Source organism: Corvus moneduloides, chromosome 6, assembly GCF_009650955.1.
Source record: "Corvus moneduloides isolate bCorMon1 chromosome 6, bCorMon1.pri, whole genome shotgun sequence".
NCBI classification, from domain to species: domain Eukaryota; kingdom Metazoa; phylum Chordata; class Aves; order Passeriformes; family Corvidae; genus Corvus; species Corvus moneduloides.
The window spans coordinates 44,304,396-44,322,769 of record NC_045481.1 but is presented as its reverse complement, the minus strand read 5'-3'; the positions used below and the strand labels follow the sequence as shown (position 1 = coordinate 44,322,769).

At 39.7% G+C, this 18,374-nt stretch overlaps 1 protein-coding gene across 20 annotated transcripts in view; it reads left to right on the top strand.

Moving 5' to 3' along the window:
- CD44 (CD44 molecule (Indian blood group)) overlaps positions 1-18,374 on the top strand; it is a 53,107-nt gene that overhangs the window by 11,697 nt on the left and 23,036 nt on the right. For 12 of the 20 annotated variants that reach the window (XM_032111026.1, XM_032111015.1, XM_032111027.1 and 9 more), the window contains exons 2-8: positions 6,539-6,704; positions 9,918-10,054; positions 11,472-11,543; positions 12,167-12,409; positions 13,282-13,377; positions 16,745-16,870; positions 17,551-17,667. In XM_032111026.1, coding sequence (XP_031966917.1) covers positions 6,539-6,704; positions 9,918-10,054; positions 11,472-11,543; positions 12,167-12,409; positions 13,282-13,377; positions 16,745-16,870; positions 17,551-17,667 — 957 coding nt within the window. The remainder of the gene's footprint in view (positions 1-6,538; positions 6,705-9,917; positions 10,055-11,471; positions 11,544-12,166; positions 12,410-13,281; positions 13,378-16,744; positions 16,871-17,550; positions 17,668-18,374) is intronic. The other 8 variants (XM_032111033.1, XM_032111031.1, XM_032111030.1 and 5 more) reach the window with 4 other exon arrangements.

Below are 18,374 nucleotides of genomic sequence, written 5' to 3'. Positions count from 1 at the left end.
TAATATTAATTTCAGCAGAAAGGAGGTTTATCATTAGTGATGACACAGTATGGGCTCACTCAGGATGTTTACCAGAGCAACAGTTGCCAGGCAGATAAAGATTGGAAGATGCATTAGCCGATTCTTTTCTTCCTACAGCAGCTGCTGAGGACTGAAGCATATTTCTTGTACTTACTTGCATTTTGAGTGACTCTGTGAATTCTTGATTTATTAATAGCACTACCCCCACACCCATTGTTTTAAAGCAGTAGCCAGGAGAGCTGTCAGTTAAGAGACTGGAGATTTTTGTCCATCAGTAAACAGATACTTTGATGATCAGTCGGCAGATTCATTAGGAACAACAATTTAGAAGAAAGTCAGCAGCTTGAGCTTTGTCCTGCATCCCATTTCCAGTGTGCATTTCCTGGAGTAATACAGAAATTCAAGGAATACTTGGTAATTTTTGTTGGAGAAAGGAGAGCCTCCTTGTGCAGTGTACCCTCTCTGGCCTCTGTGCATACCTCCAGCCACATCTCTTTTTCACTGCAGAGATCCACGTCAGCCCACTTGGACCTCAAGGTTAGCATGGCTATCTCATGACTTTTCAGGCAGTTAGCAGCACACAGGAAAGTGAGAAAGCTACACTCTTGTTTGCTTTTTCAGACTGAATTACTAGGTACCCAAATACAACTGGGTAGTAGGCACAACTTCAAAGAAAGTTCTGACTTTACACCTTTGGATCTGTGGAGAGTCATCTTCACTTTCTTGTCACCACACCCAAGTACTAAGAATAAGTTGTCTCTATTTGTAGCAGGAACTCCTTGCAAACATGCAGGTAAATCCCTTTTAAAGTTTTTTTCCTGGACGTTGCTGTCTTTAAAAAGCCAGGTGTGTGGAGAATTTTTTTCCCACTGAATATCAGCTATCTATTAGGGATATAATTGTGTGGGCTTTTTCTCTCCCATTAAAATTTTCAAGGCTTAGAATATTTTTCTATTCCAAACTGAAATGAAAAGATGACATTTAAAAAAATTCCTGAGGGAAACTTTGGTCTGGGTTCCTTAAACCATCTGTATGTATCACAGCCATGTAAACACTTAAACCTAGCTTTCTTAAGTGATTTTATTTTATGCTATTTTATTTTATTTTGTGCAAACTTAATTATTTTAATTTCAGAATTAAAGGCAGTTTCAAACTGAAAGACAAACCCCTTATTCGGCTTCATTTAAGTATCCACAAGGGATACTTTGAAAACCAAAACTATGGTTTATTGCCACTAAATCTGGAAATGTATTTCCTATAAATCATTGTAGGTTTCACAACTTGGCAATACTCCAAGGAAAGTATTTCATCGGACAGCTCCCAAGAATCTGCAAAGACTTACTTTCACTGTCACTATGTGGAAAAGCCTTGCTTATGGTGTAGGTGGTCTATTTCTAGATTTGTTTCTCTACTTTCTTTGGAGAATGGTGGTTAGCAGAACAAGAATATCATAACAGGGAGAACACAAAACCAGGCACACTTAATGATTATACATGTGGCTTGACCCTTTGCGCTTTTGTGTTGGGATGGTAAAGGACTGCTTGCTTCATTCATGTGGATCTTGCAAATTTGGCTTCTGAATTTTGATCAGTATGTAGTCATCCCAGTTTTGAGTCCTATTTTCCCAGCACAGTTTTCCTTTCCTCATCAAGCCCCGAGGGATTTGAGTATAGGTGTGTTTTAATGATGTCGACACGTGTCTATTAGTGACTGTGGCTGGGATTAATGAATCATTTTTCATGACCTAGCAAACAGCTATCCAGTGGTTTTCATCACTGACTTGGGCTTTAGTCCAACTTCTGACATAAAGGTAAAAGCCTATGTATCCTGTTACAGTTGCCTGTACTGCGAGTTGCTTGGGTGAAGTTTTTTACTAATAGACTAAAAAAAAAGGTGGAATACTCAGCAAATAATGCCTTCCAGGCCCATGTGTGTTGTAGTGTATTAGGTAATCACTGAATTGTATTTTTTTGTACACTTAAGTTCTCGCAGATGTCAAATGGCGGTAATCAGGCTAACTTAATATATACACTGACAAAATGTTTTGCATCCTGAAATGTTTCATTAATCCATTCCATATGAAATTTTGTATTCAGAGGCCATTTTCTCAAGTCAGAAGTAAAATATGCATTCTTATTTAGCCGTGAAGTAGTTTTCTTGAGAACCAAGTAAAAAAGTAGGCATAACTAGAGATAGGTCTGTACTGAGAGACAAAATCTGGACTGTCCAGGCCTCTTCAGATTTTAGGACTCATATGGCCCAATTTATAGATTTGCCTGAAGAGGAATCGTAGTTGCTAGGATTTTCTTTTAAACATATTTTAATCTGTTTCCAATATGTTACTTTTTGCTACTTCATTACTAGCATGCACTTGAAGCAGATGATAATATTCAAAATGTAGGTAGCAGTGCTAAGCTGGTGGTTGTTCCTGTTCAGAAATGTCAGTACAAGATTGAATAGTCTGTGATTGTAAGGAAACATTTACCCATGTATATCTGCCCAAAGCTAGTTTAATAAATTTGAACTAAGTTCTTACAGTAAATGTAAATCCTATATTCCATTAAAACAAAGAGAATGAAAACTATACACACTGTGAAACCTCTAGTTCTGTCCCTGTTGTCAGCCCCAGTTTAGCACATCCTGGTGACCTGTCAATCATCTTGAACCGCAAACTGAAAGGGAAAATCCCCGCGAAAACATCCCCGTAACGTTTCCTGGTTGCCATGCAATTCAGCATGCGGTTTTACCAAGAACTCTGTTAACAACGTACAAGCTTTACACATACTCTCGTTCAAGTGGGCAGGGTGTTTGCAAATCTTCCACTTTGATGTATCTCTGCAGTTGCTGAAAGAACTGCTATTTTTTTTTTTCCTCTCAAAGACAAGACAGCATCCACCTTGAGAATGAAACCCCCAGGTGGTGTCTTGAAAACAATGAAAACAGGGAGTAGTGCATGAGACATCAGTATGGTACACCAAAAATCTTCATGGAAAATCAGTTCCAATGGGAAGAGTTAGCGTGAGTCAGAGTTACTCATTATACATAAGGGTTGCAGAATCAGGGTGGAAATGGAAATTGCACCTGGTTTCTTACAGTGACAGTTTCTAACAAGCCTCTTGTATTAATTATCAGGGTGTAACTCAACTTCTCTGACAGGACAATGCTCTTTAGTCTGTGTGAGGCGATTCTATCCCACCAGTGGGCTCTAACTACCAAATTGTCTGGGGAACTGAAGTTAGAGATTTTGGTTGACAAGTATTAATTGAACTTGGTTTAGATACATGAATGGTGATAGCAGAGAAAGGTTTGCATGCAGCTGTTTGAGAGAGAGCACCAGAAATCCTGGGAAAGATGGGGAGAAATGGCCTGTGTAGAAGTTTACGTTTTCCATGCTCATAAAATTCAGCACAGACTTAGGAACGTTCCATGGCTTTGGTTTGTGTCACCCAATCTCATAGTCTGGGTGAGATTAATGATTATGACAGTTCAGACATATTTCGTACTGTTTGCCTTCTTAAAGGCAATTAAACAGCTGTAGCAGATCATGTGGATGAAAGAAGAAAGGAAAGATTATGTCCTGTCAGGCCCCAAAGCCAGACAGCTCTAAGAGGGGGAAGGAGTCAGCCCCTTCGATACTTCAGAAATGTTAAAAGGATCAGTTTAGAGTGCAATAGTTTGTTACACAGTATGAGTTTTGCATTGCCTTGTCTCTTGGAAGAGAACAAAAATCCATCTTTTGCATAACTGTGTTAAAGCCAGCTAAGTAACATCAACATAAAATTAATGGATTTGACCTTCCTGCCCTATGGGAAAAGGTGAAATATGTCTTTTGATTTAAATTTGACAGTCATGTTTCTTCCTTAACTCAAAATTACTCTATAAGCCTCAGCATGGAAAAAAAATTAAGGTATTAATTGAGTTTAGATCCCATCATTTATTTTTGATATGGTATTTATTGGTGTGATCAGAATTTTTTTCATTAATTCAGTTAAGGGTCCCCATTGTGTGGGCATTAAAATACAAGACTATAAAGTAAAAATGCTCTGTTCCCTGACAGCTCTGGGTTTGTATTTTGTCATTTTTAAAATGTGGTAATTACTATCTTCAAAGAGTAGATGCTGAATTTACACAGTTTGCTTAGACTGTGAAATACCATGTGAGTTTTGGGTACTGCTTTGGTCCTTTTCCCATGCTCAGTTCTTCATGAACAGAGTGTCTCTGCTACAGCAGTGGTACACTTGGAATAGTAGGCGTAGAAGATACCATCAAAGTAAAAAACAAAAGTGCTGTCTCAGCATTACTTTAGGGCACAGTGCCAACGAATTGGATGGCCTCAAACCCAGTTTTGACAACTGGATTGCCACATTTGCCTGGGGTTTCCTGGACACCCACATGATCTCTCTCGCTGCATGAGCAAGGCTTCCTGGGAGCTTTGGCTTTGCTCCTGCATCTGCATGCAGTGCAGTTGGGCAGCACACGTGCAGTAAGCCGGGTACCTCTCAGCAGTGTCCCGGTGGGCAGGGCATACTCAGGCTGAGTGTTTCCATGGAAAATGTACACATGTGTAGGCACGTATTCCACATAGTTCCATTAAGCCTATTTCTGTTAGTAAGCCAACTTTTTAAACAGCAGAAGTCTAAGTAATTGACTCTCTACATGGAATTCTGACTGTGACTGAGTCTCAGAGTGGTAATGGAGCATAAATTGTGGTGTTTAAAACCAGGAATGGGCTGAGGTTTAATGGCGGCTATATGAACTCACTCTAAACAAAAGTGAACTTCACTTTATAATTCAGTGAATATAGGATTAACTGCGATGAAATGGAACCCAAAACAAGTGTATGTGGTACGCCCTTTCACAGCAAAAGCTTTTCAGAAATCAGCCTAAAGTTATCACAAAAGATTTTGATGCTCCAAGAAAATTTAGCTCCAAATTCACTAAGCTTGTTACTTTAAAGTAATCAAATAGAATTTCATGGTCTGATCCCCATATTTAACATTAAGTCTTGGGCTTCATAGAGTATGTTTTAGGAAGAGAGGATCAAGAAGGGAAAACTAAAGAAAAGCCTTTTTCTTGTCTAGGTCATTTCAGCTTAATACAGCTACTGACTGGACAACTTCCAAGGCAATGTCAGGCTTTGAATATGAAATATTTGGAGCCAAAGTAGAAGTCACTTGCATGGCAGCTGTGAGAGCAGCTCCATCCCATAGCAGTAGTCAAGGAGTGGCAGAAGTGCCATATGTTTTTTAATAATGTATGATAATAAAAATTTTAAAAATATTAGGGACTGTAGTCAGCAAGACTGTAAAACAGGTCTGCAATACAAATTGATTTTTTTGTCAGCCAAAATACTGGGGGAAGGAAAAAGGTGGGACAAGAGGTATTTTTTCTGTTCTTTTTGTGGAAAGGCTATCCCAAATAACAATATGATTAATTCTGTTGCCTATGGTACAAGTATTCAAGATTGGCTGCACAGCTTTTGAGCTCCTTTGGACAAGCAAGAATCAATACTATTGGACTCCTACCTATGCTGTGAATAGTGGCCATCCTCTCATGCATCATACAGGCTGGGTCTAATCTGGTATTTTATCTCCTTGAGTGTTTCCTGTGAGCTATGGAAAGGAATGTTCCTTGCAGTTTACACTGAGTAGATACCCTGTACACAGAATAACATCAGTTTATCAATGGACAAAAGAAACTGAAGAAAGAGTGCATGCCTTGATTCCTATCATTTGCTTTCACATCTGTGAAATAGACTGTCAAGCAAAATAGACTGTCAAGCAAAAAATTACATTAGGAGCGTTGCTTATTATTTATATGGAATGTGTCAATGCAAATGTGCATGAATTGCATTTCGTGTCTTTTAGTAAAACAGTTATTATATGTAATTTTTTTTCAAATAGACAGTACAGACGCGCCCTTTTAGTATTGGAGAAGACTGGTCTATTTTTCCCTTTATTACACATGGAACTTCCATTAAAATTAAGATAAAAATGAGTCATGCTCCTCTCTGCACTGGAAATAATAGCTACTCCTATGAAGTGAGCTTAGCAGTTGTCATTCTAGTCTGGAGTTGCAACTGCTTTTTTTCTCTTGAGGGAAAGGTGGGGCAGAAGCAAACTTAATTCACATTGCTTTGAAGTGTCCTGATGTTTCCCCATTTTCCTCTACGCACGTGATTATTCTTATTTGTATTGACATTATTATTGTTAACTCCTTCTTCTGCACATTAGTGTTAAGGGTATGTTAAAAGTCCTAGATACCTCACAAAAGGATGTATGGCTATTTTTGGGAAGGCTGGAGATTTGGCTCATGCCTCAGCCCAAAGAGGGGAAGTATGAAAAAAGTGATTGAAAGTGGCAGTGCTTTTTTCTGAATGAATTGGTAGCTGTTACTTGTTGCTGGTTTGCTTTGAAAGCATTATACTTGAAAATAAATGATTTCCAGGTCTTCACTTAAGGTCTAAATTCTTAGGTCTAAATTGTTAACATTTTTTTTTCTTTTGCTTTGGTAACAGAATTCAATGTAAGTTGCAGATACAGAGGAGTTTTTCATGTTGAAAAAAATGGTCGCTACAGTCTCACACGATCTGAAGCAGTCAAACTCTGCAGAGCTCTCAACAGCACCTTGGCAACACTAGAGCAGCTGAAGGAAGCTCACGAGTCTGGATTTGAAACTTGCAGGTAAAGAAATTCTTGAAAACGTATGACACTACTGGTGTAATAATTACATTTGACTTACTGTAGCCGTTCAGATTAGTTAAATAAGTTATATTCTGTAATGAACGAAACATCTCTGTGCATGTGTATGTTTGCTCTGGGTCTAGTAGTAAGTAAGTCCTTCATGCATATAGTTTTTTACCATTTATCTTTTAAAAAAAAATCGTAACCCCTCACAGATAAAATCTAAAGATAACAAAAGATGACAGGATAATAAACTAATTAGGAAGATGTTCAGATCATACTGTGTCACTAAACGATTGGTAAGATAAGTATGTGAAAAGTAAGGACCTAATGTGAGCATAGGCTGAGGATAGTGTATGCCATGTATGGAACTCGGTCTTGCCAAGGAACAGTAAAAAGCAGCAGGTGGTACTGTGAGGGATGAGCTTTTGACAACTCAGTGAAAAATGACCACGGTATTCGTGCATTCCTGTAATCTGTAAATGGAGATTTTTCAGAGGACAGTTACAGTAGTTATTAAAAACCTCAAAACCATGTTGTCAATTGACCTAATTACATGCTGTAATTAATGATGTATAGGACAACAAATGTGGATAATACAGACTCTTTAATTTCTCAAAAAATAACTAGCGCGAGAGCCTAGAAGTTACAGAAAACATTTAATTCAAAAAATTTGAGTGAATACTAATATAACAATCCCAATTCTCTCCGCGTTTCCTGAGCAGAGGTGCTTTGTCCCTTTCATCATCTTCATGACCCTCCTCTGGACTTGCTCCAACATGTCCATGTCCTTCTTGTGCTGGGGACCCCAGAGCTGGGCACAGTGGGGTCTCAGCAGAGCAGAGCAGAGAGGGAACATCTCCCCTCTTGACCTGCTGCCCACGCTGCTTTGGATGCAGCCCAGAATGCGTTTGGCTCTCTGGGCTGCGAGCAGGCGCTGCTGGCTCATGTCCAGCCTCTCATTCAACAGTACCCCCAGGTTTTTCTGGGCAGGCTGCTCTCAGTGTGTGTATACCCCAGCAGGTGTTGATACCCTGCTTCCACTGCCTGTGCATTTCCTTCCTGTCCTTTAATCCCAACAAAGCCATGCAGGTCTCTTGGCTTGCTTTCCTCATTTCTTAAACTGGTATCAAGAGCTCTCGCGCTCTATGGAAGGAGTCCTTGAATACCTGCCACCTCTGTTCTGCACCCTTGTCCCTCAGGGCAGTTTCTCAGGAGGGCCTATTGAAAACCTCCTTGAAGTGCTGGAAGCTTACTTCCCTAAAATTCAGGGTCTTGACTTTACTCTTCTCCTCACCCATTTCCCCCAGGACTGCAAACTCCACCAGTGCATGATCACTGCAGCCCAGGAGATGCATGTTGGCAAACCATTATGGAGTTTAAATAAATGATAGCAGATTTTCAACTTCATTGCAGTCTAACTTAGACAGGAAATAGGCAGAAATGGAATTTATCTTCTAACTTAGAAAAACGAAGTGGACATTTCTTCAAAATTTTAAGGCTTTCACTCTGGTACCATGAGAAATAGTACTGACATCCATACGGCTTGCAAATATCTCCTGTTCTGGCATGCTCACTTTCACAAGTATTGTGGTGGTGAAATACGTGAACAGAATTCTTTGAGGGTTCTTCTCTGAGACGTGGGAATGCAATTTAAAATGGTACCACATAAAAACTAGAAACAGTTCTTTACTCTGAGGGGAAAGTCCTTTATAACAAAGTAGGCATGTTCTTTTTCTGACATTAGCATGTTCTTTTTCTGACATTAACGTGTTCTTTTTCTGGCATTAGCACATGAATATACACAGCATTCTGAATTGCCCAGCACTACACAACATTTAGAGATCAAATCCTAAATAATGCCCATGGGTAGAGATTTCTATGCCACCAATAATGAGTATTCTAAAATATGGAAAGTATTTTCTAAAGCTAAATATAAAGGTAATTGAAAGAAGAAGAGGGAATTTTTTTTTCCCCCAGTGGTAAGCTGTAATTTTTCATTAATTTTACATTTTTCCCTAATTCAAAATTGACCAGAGGACAGATTTGGACGTGAAAGCCATGTGGATAGGATTTCTTCCTCCCTTCCTTCTGGCCAACTCTCCCACCCTATTACTTTCATTTGTTGATCCTGTGCTAGAAGTAATCCTTGTCAGTAAACCTTAGCTCTTATTAAAATACAGTAGGAGAGGGAAAATATGCTGCATATAACCATCAAAATGCATGTGAATAAGATGAATCAACAGAACATAACACAAGTAGGTCATAATGGTTTGTAAAGTGTCAGCATTGTAAGCTCAGTTGAGAGTGTGGTTAAAGTACTTTATAATTCCACCTACAAGAGAATTTCAGAATTGCAAGTATCTGCACATTAGACATGAAACTGGAATGATGTTCATAGATAAAAAACTGCAAAGCTGTGACATTAACTCCTCCCTGATAAATCATTCCTCTCGAGAAGTAAAGCAAAACCCAAACCAAACCCGTTCTTGTTTCCATTCTATCACGTCTCTAGTTAAATACATAGGAATCAATCAGGTGTTACAGGATTGCAAAATAGTAATAATGTATTGTACGTTATGTAATCACAGTCTTCACTGAATTATGTGAGCTCTGTGCACAATAATCACATTGTTCAACTGAAAGATACAGTAAGGATTTGTGGATGAATGAGTCTTGTATTTGAATATTTTAGTAGGCTGTCAGTTTTTGCAGAAAATGATGTGTGTTGCAAGCATTCTTTAAACTTGCTCAGGTACCATAAATTGAGCCCTCAGCTCTTCTGAGTGAAGTGTCATTGAGCAGTGTGTTATGTCAAAGCAATGAAAATGTGAATCCCTAAAGAATGGGAATTTAGTGTCAGGTAATACAAACTCGCACTGAACAAAAAGTGCACTCTCCTCCCTCACTTTGACTCCCTTGCTCTGATCACCCTGGGGAACTGATCAACCTAGCTTAGTAACAACCTTGGTAAGATGCTTGTTTAGTTTAAATGGGTTTAGCTCTAGAAATTAAACATAAAATGATGTTGAGTGACAGGAGACTGATGTGAGAAGGGAGCAACCAAATGAACAAGGAACAAAAAGGTAACAAAACCGTATGAATAAACTGCATGCACTTTTAAAAAATAATGGCTTCTTTGTAGCTTCTTGATGTTTGAGGTGACATCTGCTATAGTAAGTAATATGGTTTGTTTACCTCTGTTCTTCACAGGTATGGTTTTGTGGTGGGGCATATTGTTATCCCACGGATCAAACCCTATCCTCTTTGTGCAGCAAATACCACTGGCATTTACAAACTTCCAGCGAATACAACTGATCGGTACGATGCATACTGTTACAATGCGTCAGGTGAGGAGATGATTTTATGGTGTATTTTAGAAACAGATTAACTAAAAATCGCATATGTAATCTCCTATTTAAGGTACTGGAATGAGGGCTTATATAATAAACATAACCTGGTTTTTAGCTGAGAAGAAATACATTTTGCCAGTCTCTAGAAGTGTATCTATCATGTCAGCAATGACCATTTTGTTATCAGTGTGTTTTGAACTCAGTCATATTTCTGGCCTTGGGACAAACTTAGCAGCTTCAAAACAGTTCATTATAGTGGCTTAGTGAAGTGAAACACTGCAGCAGTGAATCTGAAAGACTTAACTGTTGTCAGCCGTGGCATTCTGCTCTTCTGTTCATGCACACATGAGCTTTACAGCCAAGAGCAGATTTTTGTGTTCTGAGGAATACCAGGAGTGGCTGCCACCTGCAGCAGCTCCAAGGCCTGCGATGGCCATCCCAGGCCCACGGACATGGCTGCTGCTCTCCTATTTGCAGACTCATTCAGTATTTGCTCAGGCAAATCTCCATTTAGACATTAGGCTGCTGGACAGCAATAAATGCCAGTGGGTCAGGAGCAGACTGCTTTCATCTAAAGTTTTGAACTTTCTAATAATAGAAAATATTTTAGCAAATTATTAGGAAAGTGTATATAGTCCATGACAGATGCTGAGCATAATATTTGAAAATAAAATCTAAACTAGCTTTGAGTATCTTAAATTTCAGTAGGTTGTGACATTCATAGTGGAAGCAGAGAGTTCTTACAGAAAGCTATAGGGAAAGTTCATTGATGGTTTGAATGGCAGTGATATCTTTTTTGATTTTGTTCTTGGTGGTGATATAATTAAATATCTTTGCATTGGTGTAGTATCATGTGAGTTGCCATCATCTGTCATTCACAGATGACTACTGCAGTGATGTCCATCCCCTCCAAAGCTTTATAACTCCTCCCAAGTGTTAATCCCTTCCAGCAGTATGAGCAGGTAGCTCATACACCAGCCCCAAGTGGGGCACTTCAGCCCACAGGAGCCAGCAGTGCTCACTGGAGCAGGGGCACACGCTGCCTGTGCAGAGCCCTCCATCGAGAGGACGGAGTTTTGCCAGCTAAAAAGGATTAGAGTTGCCCCTGCCACTATGACAGTGGGTCTGCCTGCATTGAAACTGGGTCATAAGGCTGTTCTAACTGGCATTGATTGCAAGCATTTTCTGGAATGGTTATGGAAATGGAGAATCTCATTGTTACCTGACAGAACAATCTCGAGGTGCCCCACCTGGGAAGGTGGTTCATCAGCGAATAACATTTGTTTGGAAATTTGTTTTCAAATGTCCTCATCTGAAGCTGATGTTTTGTGATTATGTACAATTGTTGTGTGTACACATGTGATTTTTTGTCCATTTTTTCAAATTAATATTTTCTATTTTCCTTCCTTCACAGAAACAGAGGAAAAAGCATGTGAGCCAATTAAAACAATAGATACTTCTTTACTCAGTAATCAGGATGAAACAGGTACTGTACTGATTAGAAAGACATGGACTTGCTTAGTTTTTAGTAACTGGTTACCTTCTTTTTACATAAACAATCACTAGTATTTAAAAAGCCAGCCAAACATAAGAAAAGCAATTTAAGAGATGTTCAATAGAAATTAAAGAAACTAGTCACTTGTCTTCCCCTAAATCCTATGGAGCTTGCATTGTCTCAGGGTACCAAACATTTTTTATATAGGTATTTGACCTTTTTTAGCACCTCAGAGCTGTAATATCTCTGACATATAGGAATTTGCTTAAGACAGCTACCTTCCTCCACTTGATTTGAGGTGTTTGTTAGAAAAGTGGCGGGAAGCAGAAAAAAACACTCATAATAAATTATTGCTTCCAATTCTAAAATTCTGATTGACTTTCCAAATGCCGATATTTTATGTTAAAATTGAGCAGTTTGATAAAAATAAGTGATGCCGTGTAGGCCCTACAAATGTGATGAATACATAAATGAGCATGTATGCATTAGACATATTCTAGTGATGTATTACCTAGGTTAGATAGGAGGGCAAAAATGGCCGAACTGCAAGTGTTACTCTTTATTACAGCTGTGTAGCTCCTTGACATGAACTGTTTAATTCCCTGTTTCCACAGTCATTGACAACGCAGATGGCTCCCGTTACAATCCAGATGGCTCACGTCATACCAGTGGGGAGTCCTCAACCTCAGGGGTGGATGATGAAAATGCAGGTAGTGGATCCACTCATGAGACAACTCCCATGGATACCTCCATCAGGAGATCCAGCCCCTCATACTATGGAAGTTCTACTCCAGTCTCACAGCTGCCAGATCATACTTTTGGAGGAGGTGAAAAAGGAATTCCTGAAAAAGATTATGGTAAGGACAGTAGGTTGCCACTAATTTCATGGGGCCCTGCCAAATACAAATGCCATATTCTTTTCTACGTATTTTATTTAATCTTATATGTTGCTTGTGTGGCTGAAATTATCAGAAGTCTGAAAGACTCACTCCCACTGAACATTAGGGATATGGGTGCAAGTCATCCTCTAAGTACAGTAAAGTTTACTGTGTGACTACAGGCTTTTTGTCAAATCACCAGTAACTTACCAGTGAAGGATACCAGTATTTTGCATCACTATCCTCAATATATACTGAAATTAAAAAAAAAAAAAGCACAAGCATTAGGCTTATAAAATTACTTTTCACTGGTGATAAACTCATGGCATGTTATGCTTGTTTTGACATGTAGCTAGCACCACGAAAGGTAAATCCTACCATTCTCTTGCTAAGGAACTAGGATCAGAAACATTCCCCACATTCCCCAAGGTGTGTGCTGTGTATTTCTGTTGATTGCCATTACAACTGTTACCAGCTGTGCTTGCATGCATAGTCTAGATGTTTTGACTAAATCTCAGAATATATCTCAGTAGAGGGGAATACAAACAGCTTGACTCATTGCTCTAGGATCCCTGTCCTCATGGCATACAGGTACAATGAGGTATCACATGAACAGATTGTTACCAGAATGTTCATTATCACTGTAATACATTCTCCTCTTCAAATAATCTGTTTGGGTGATAGCCTTACTATGTCAGTAAGGTAAGCTTATGTGGGGTCTGTGTCTTTCTCCTCTCTTGGACCAGTACATGAAGGAATGAAGCTTGCAGGGTAGAAAAGTTGAAGTACTTGTGAGTACTGTATTGCAGCTGAGCTAATGAAATAGTAATGATTTATCCATCACCACACAGGTGATGAATTTACATCTATGTCACCTCACATCTCTTTGGGGACGGTGGCTGGTGATTTCCATGAAGAAGATGACAGACAGTATCCTGCGAGTACCAGTAAGATTTATGTTTCATAATAACTACATTACAAATAGATTATATTAACACTGCTTTCTTCTTCCAGAAGGGCATTCTGGTAAGTGATGAAGTATACAACAGCTCAAAAATTGGAAAGACATTGAAAGACTGGTTAAGACAGAAATTAACTTCCCTCTCTGAGACAAGGGGAGCAAAATAATTTACAGTATGTTTGCTTCAGTGCTTGTACCTGAGCTCGGAAAGATTGCTGTTTTGGGTTTCCCATGACAGTTTTATCACACCTATTTACTCTATGAGGCAGCACAAATTAGTACAGTCAATTATACTTGAAGTCAATTTATTTCTGAAGTAGAAAAGGATTATTTTTGTAGATTCATGATGAAAGTGTCTGTTATTCTAATATATTTATGATTGTGAGTGTAGGTAATCCATGTCAAAACCATGACTTTGCTAACCAAGGCAGTGCTTCATATGGCAGTTCCAATGGCCAAGCCATTTGTGCACTGCAAAAACTAATTTCATCCTTGCTGTTGGCAATATGTGTGCGAAAAAAATTGGGGACTGTGGTGGCTCCACGGTCTTTGAGGACCCAAAAGAACAGTATCCATTTTCTCTTCTTTGTCCTTAAGTAGCTTTACTGAGTTGGAAAAACTGCTTGTGATGTTTTTATCAATTATGTAGTGCACAGCAGCTACAATAAATAAAAAGCTTTTGAAGTTCTCTTCCATGTTTTAAAGTGGAAATAATGTACATATGTTCACACTAGTTCTTATGGTTAGAGTGATAAAGATCTTTGCCTCAGAAAATAAAGTGAACCTAAAGGGAGAACATTTTAATTATGCAGAGGAAATCTACAGAGGCATTTTGTAGTAAAGATCAAATTGATAGAACTGAAAGTTCCTTTCCACTGGCTCTTTTTTTTTCCCCACCATGGGAATCCATGAGGAATTTGCTTGATTGTCTGTTGGTTGCTGATAGCTGGTCAGATGGTCTATATGACTTGGAGAGGTGGTGCCCTCATCACTGTATTTAGAAATCACAGCATAAAGGAAGAATGATTGTATGCATTACACAGTTAGCAAATGTTTTTTGAAAGACATAAATTATTAAACCCAAGCATCTTGGTTAGTAGCACCTTATAAGTATGTAGATGGAAAAAGAAATATTAGGTTGATTTTACCCCAAACCTTGAAAAAAGAGTAGAGAATTTTCTGGTACTTGTTTCCAGTGAAAGCTTTTGTGACAAAATATTGTCTGTAAGGAGGTCGAGGGTGGAGAAAAATCCCACCTGGTAATAGTGGGGAGTTTGGTTGACTCTGATAGTGATTTTTCTTTTGTATATATTTGCTTTTGTGTGCACATGTGACTTAGTGTTTCCTTGTACAGGTGTTTCTGTACCCACTGCAAAAACCTGTGCATTGTTTCCCTATGGGAAAGCTCCCTGTTTTCCTTTTAACATTTGATTATCAAATGTGTTGGTACTAAATATGTGTGTCCCTTCCTGTTGCTAGCAGTTCTCTCATGGGCATGACTGTTTTACAGAGGGACAACTAGAGGTACTTAAGATTTGCAAAGATAAACAACTGTAGTGTGATGTGATAAAATGTGTCAATACTGATAAAAGGGTATCGCAGAAGTGATAGCATTGGCATGTTTGTTTACGGGGTTAGGATTGATAAACTGGTTCTCTTGCAAAAAAAAAAAAAAAAAAGAAAGATTATGAAAGTAAGGCTCCTGGGTTTTTCTGATAGCTTTGGCTATTACCCAGCAGCATCACTCTAACACCGAGGAGTTTAACTCATTTAGTTTAATTTTACTGGATTACAAATGAATCAGTAACCTAGCGCTTGTTTTAGAAAGAAGTAAAGTATAAGCTGTGCATCTCTCTGAGAAGTCATCAAATATTCAGTAGCACCAGAGAAAGTGACATGGATAACAGTCAAAAAAAGAAGATAAAGCCATGCCCCAGTATCTGTTATTTAGCTTGCCTAGCAGTGCAGGCTCATTGGAATACCCTGGCCAGAATTCAATTTCCTAGAGAAAAATGCCACAGCAGGAAAGTAGAAAATTAAGAAATAAGTAAAGAAAAGTATTTGCCATATACCTTCAGATGAATGGCTGAAAATCCCTCTCTCTAATTCTATAATGTGTTAAAGTGAGAAAGAAAATGGGTGGCTCTCCATCCATCTGTAATACAATTCATTTGTAAAGTTAAATTTTTTTGAAAACATACCTAGCTTAATCTAAAGATTTCTTTGCTATGGGTTTGAAATGAGCAGTTGGCACAGGTGCTTGTTGTTCAGATGATACCCATTCATTATTTCTCTGGATTTGGACATTATTGGTGCTGTTCTCCATCAAGTTAATAGTCCAGATTAATACACCGTCAGCACTTTACCATTGACTTTCTCGCCTTGCCAGAAGAAGTTTTACTCTTTCTTATTAGCAAATTATAATTCATCTCTAGGTGTGCCATGAATCAGATGTAGGAATCTTATTGATGAAGGAGCTACCTACTTGAAAAGTAACTCTGACTGGTTTTTTTCATCCATATGTGATAGACATATTTATTTCTATTTGCATGCCAATAGGTATTTGGATCCACAGTGGATGAAAAGGCTGTAGATTCCTGTAATTTTTCTAAGCAGGAAGCTCTTTCCTTTCATAAACGTATATCACAAACCTGTAGAACTTGCTATTTGATATGCTGTGTTCTGAGAAAGTGTTGTGGATTGATAATGTGATAGTAAAGCTGGGCCTCTCTCCCATGCTATACTGATGCCTACTCTGAAAGGTGTTTCGGGTGTGCATTTAGCTGGCAGCATCAAGTCAAGGGGAATGCATGTGTCGTCTTTTGAGTGGAACGGCCTCAGTTCTGGGCTCATGTTCATGGCAGCATTGGCTTCATGGGGTTGTCAGTAGAAGACCAGTTTGCTTCTCTGGGTGTGCTTATTTCTGGGTGTCCTTTTTGCCTATCATGGATACTTCTTACATCTTTTGTACGTGATTTTATGTCATGTTGGTGGATGGTCCTCATTCTGAACTCTGTTTCAAAGACTATCAACTCTCTGCTGCTGACAAAGCCTGTGAGGAACTCATTAACCTTAAGGAATGTGGAGGGTTGAAAAGTCCCAGAGGGCTTTTGGGGGCTGCTCTCAAGGGAGCGTGTTCTTTCCTGGGACTGCCAAAAGTGCTTGCATCTGGCTACGTGTTAGAGGAATGTAATGACACCTTGGGTTCATACATTCGCCCTGCTCTCACATCCATCTCTGGGGCATGAGTGTGCTCGAGGTGCTGATGCTGGTGGACTTGACTTTGCTGGAGGAAGAGTTGCTTCTCAAGAAATAATCACAAGATCTTGGTTAAATGAGCCATGTCCTAACAGCTCCAGGGCCTCATCATGACAATCTGGAGAAAACCACCACCCAAACTTGGTGGAATCCATTCCCAGACCATTGGTGGTGGTCAAATCCTGGAGAGAAGACGCAAGAACCCACGCCAGCAACCAAGGGTAAAGAATGCCATGCTAAGAGGGTGCTTTGATTAGGGGCTGAATTACCAGAGACCAGGGCAGCAAGGTCCACAAACTCTAAGTGGAACAGGGGGTGAATGTGTGGCATTTGTCACTGCTGTTCATTGCCACGTGCTCCAAGTGGGGAAAGCAAAGTCCTGGGCTCTCTCTCACGGACTGTGCATGTGGTAGCAATAGAGCAGTTGTCCACACTGTCCGTGTTCCATGGAGGTATTCTGCCTGCCTGAAAGGGATGAGCATGGGAGTCATTATGCAAAGCATGTATTTAGGTCTTTCTTTTTTCCTGTTTGGAAGCAGTTTAGGAGCAGACTGTTCCAGTGAGAAGGACTTGTAGCAGAGAGGAAGGAAACGTTTTCAAGCCAGTATGCTCTGCTCTCCCTGCTAGCAGAGGACAGGGCATGGTTAGCGCCGTGAGCATGCAAAGGGTCCCAAAATGTATCTGAGAGCTGCAGTGGGGCAGCTTCAGCAGGGCCATGGCAGAGTGGTAAACGCCTTGTGAGTGAAAAGGCCAGAAGGAGATACGGCTCCTGGGAAGGACGGGGCAGTAAATTCTCCTCTGTGATTGTAAGGCTGTGAGTAGAGGAGACAGGAAAGCTGAACTGGTGGCAGCAGAAGGCCTTGTTGGTTAGGGCTTCATGGCAGATTTAACATCATCACAGCAGATGTGACCTCCAGTGGCAGTGATTCAGATGATGAAGACTCTTCCGAGGAGATGATGAACCCCACAGTGTTTCCAGTCAGGAGTGTGGCCAAGGACGAGACTGCTCTGAGTACGAGTAAGGAACTTCCACTGTCTTTGGATGGTTTCTTTCTGCTTTTTCCTGTCCTACGTGATGTTTCTCTTCCTTTGCTGCACATATATTGTTTGAAAATTGGATGATCTCATCAGCTTTTTTTCAAACACATCTCCCATGCCACAAAAATATTGCCATTTAGATCATGTGGGCTCCCTATAGCTAAAAGCACCGCCTTCTGTTGCTTCTTGAATTGTTGTCTTCATTTTCATTTGATTTGTGAACTTTCCTTGTGACTTGTTGGGTCTCAAGGACTGATTTCTCTTTGGAGGGAATTTCCAGCCTCCTGCAAGTGGCAGAATTATTTCTCTTTGCCTGCCAAGTTGGCTTGCCTAGCCTAGTGGATGAAAAGGCTGTAGATTCCTGTAATTTTTCTAAGCAGAAATCTCTTTCCATCTGTAAATGCCTGGCATAAATCTATGGATCCTGCTATTTGATATACTGTGTTCTGAGAAAAGACTGTGCATTGGTAATGTGAGACAAGTTAAGCTGTACCTCTCTCTCCATGCTGTGATGATGCCTACTCTGAAAGGTGTTTCGGGTGTGCATTTAGCTGGCAGCATCAGGTCAAGGGGAGTGCATGTGTCTTCTGAGTGGAATGGCCTCAGTTCTGGGCTCATGTTCATGGCAGCATTGGCTTCATGGGGTTGTCAGTAGAAGACCAGTTTGCTTCTCTGGGTGTGCTTATT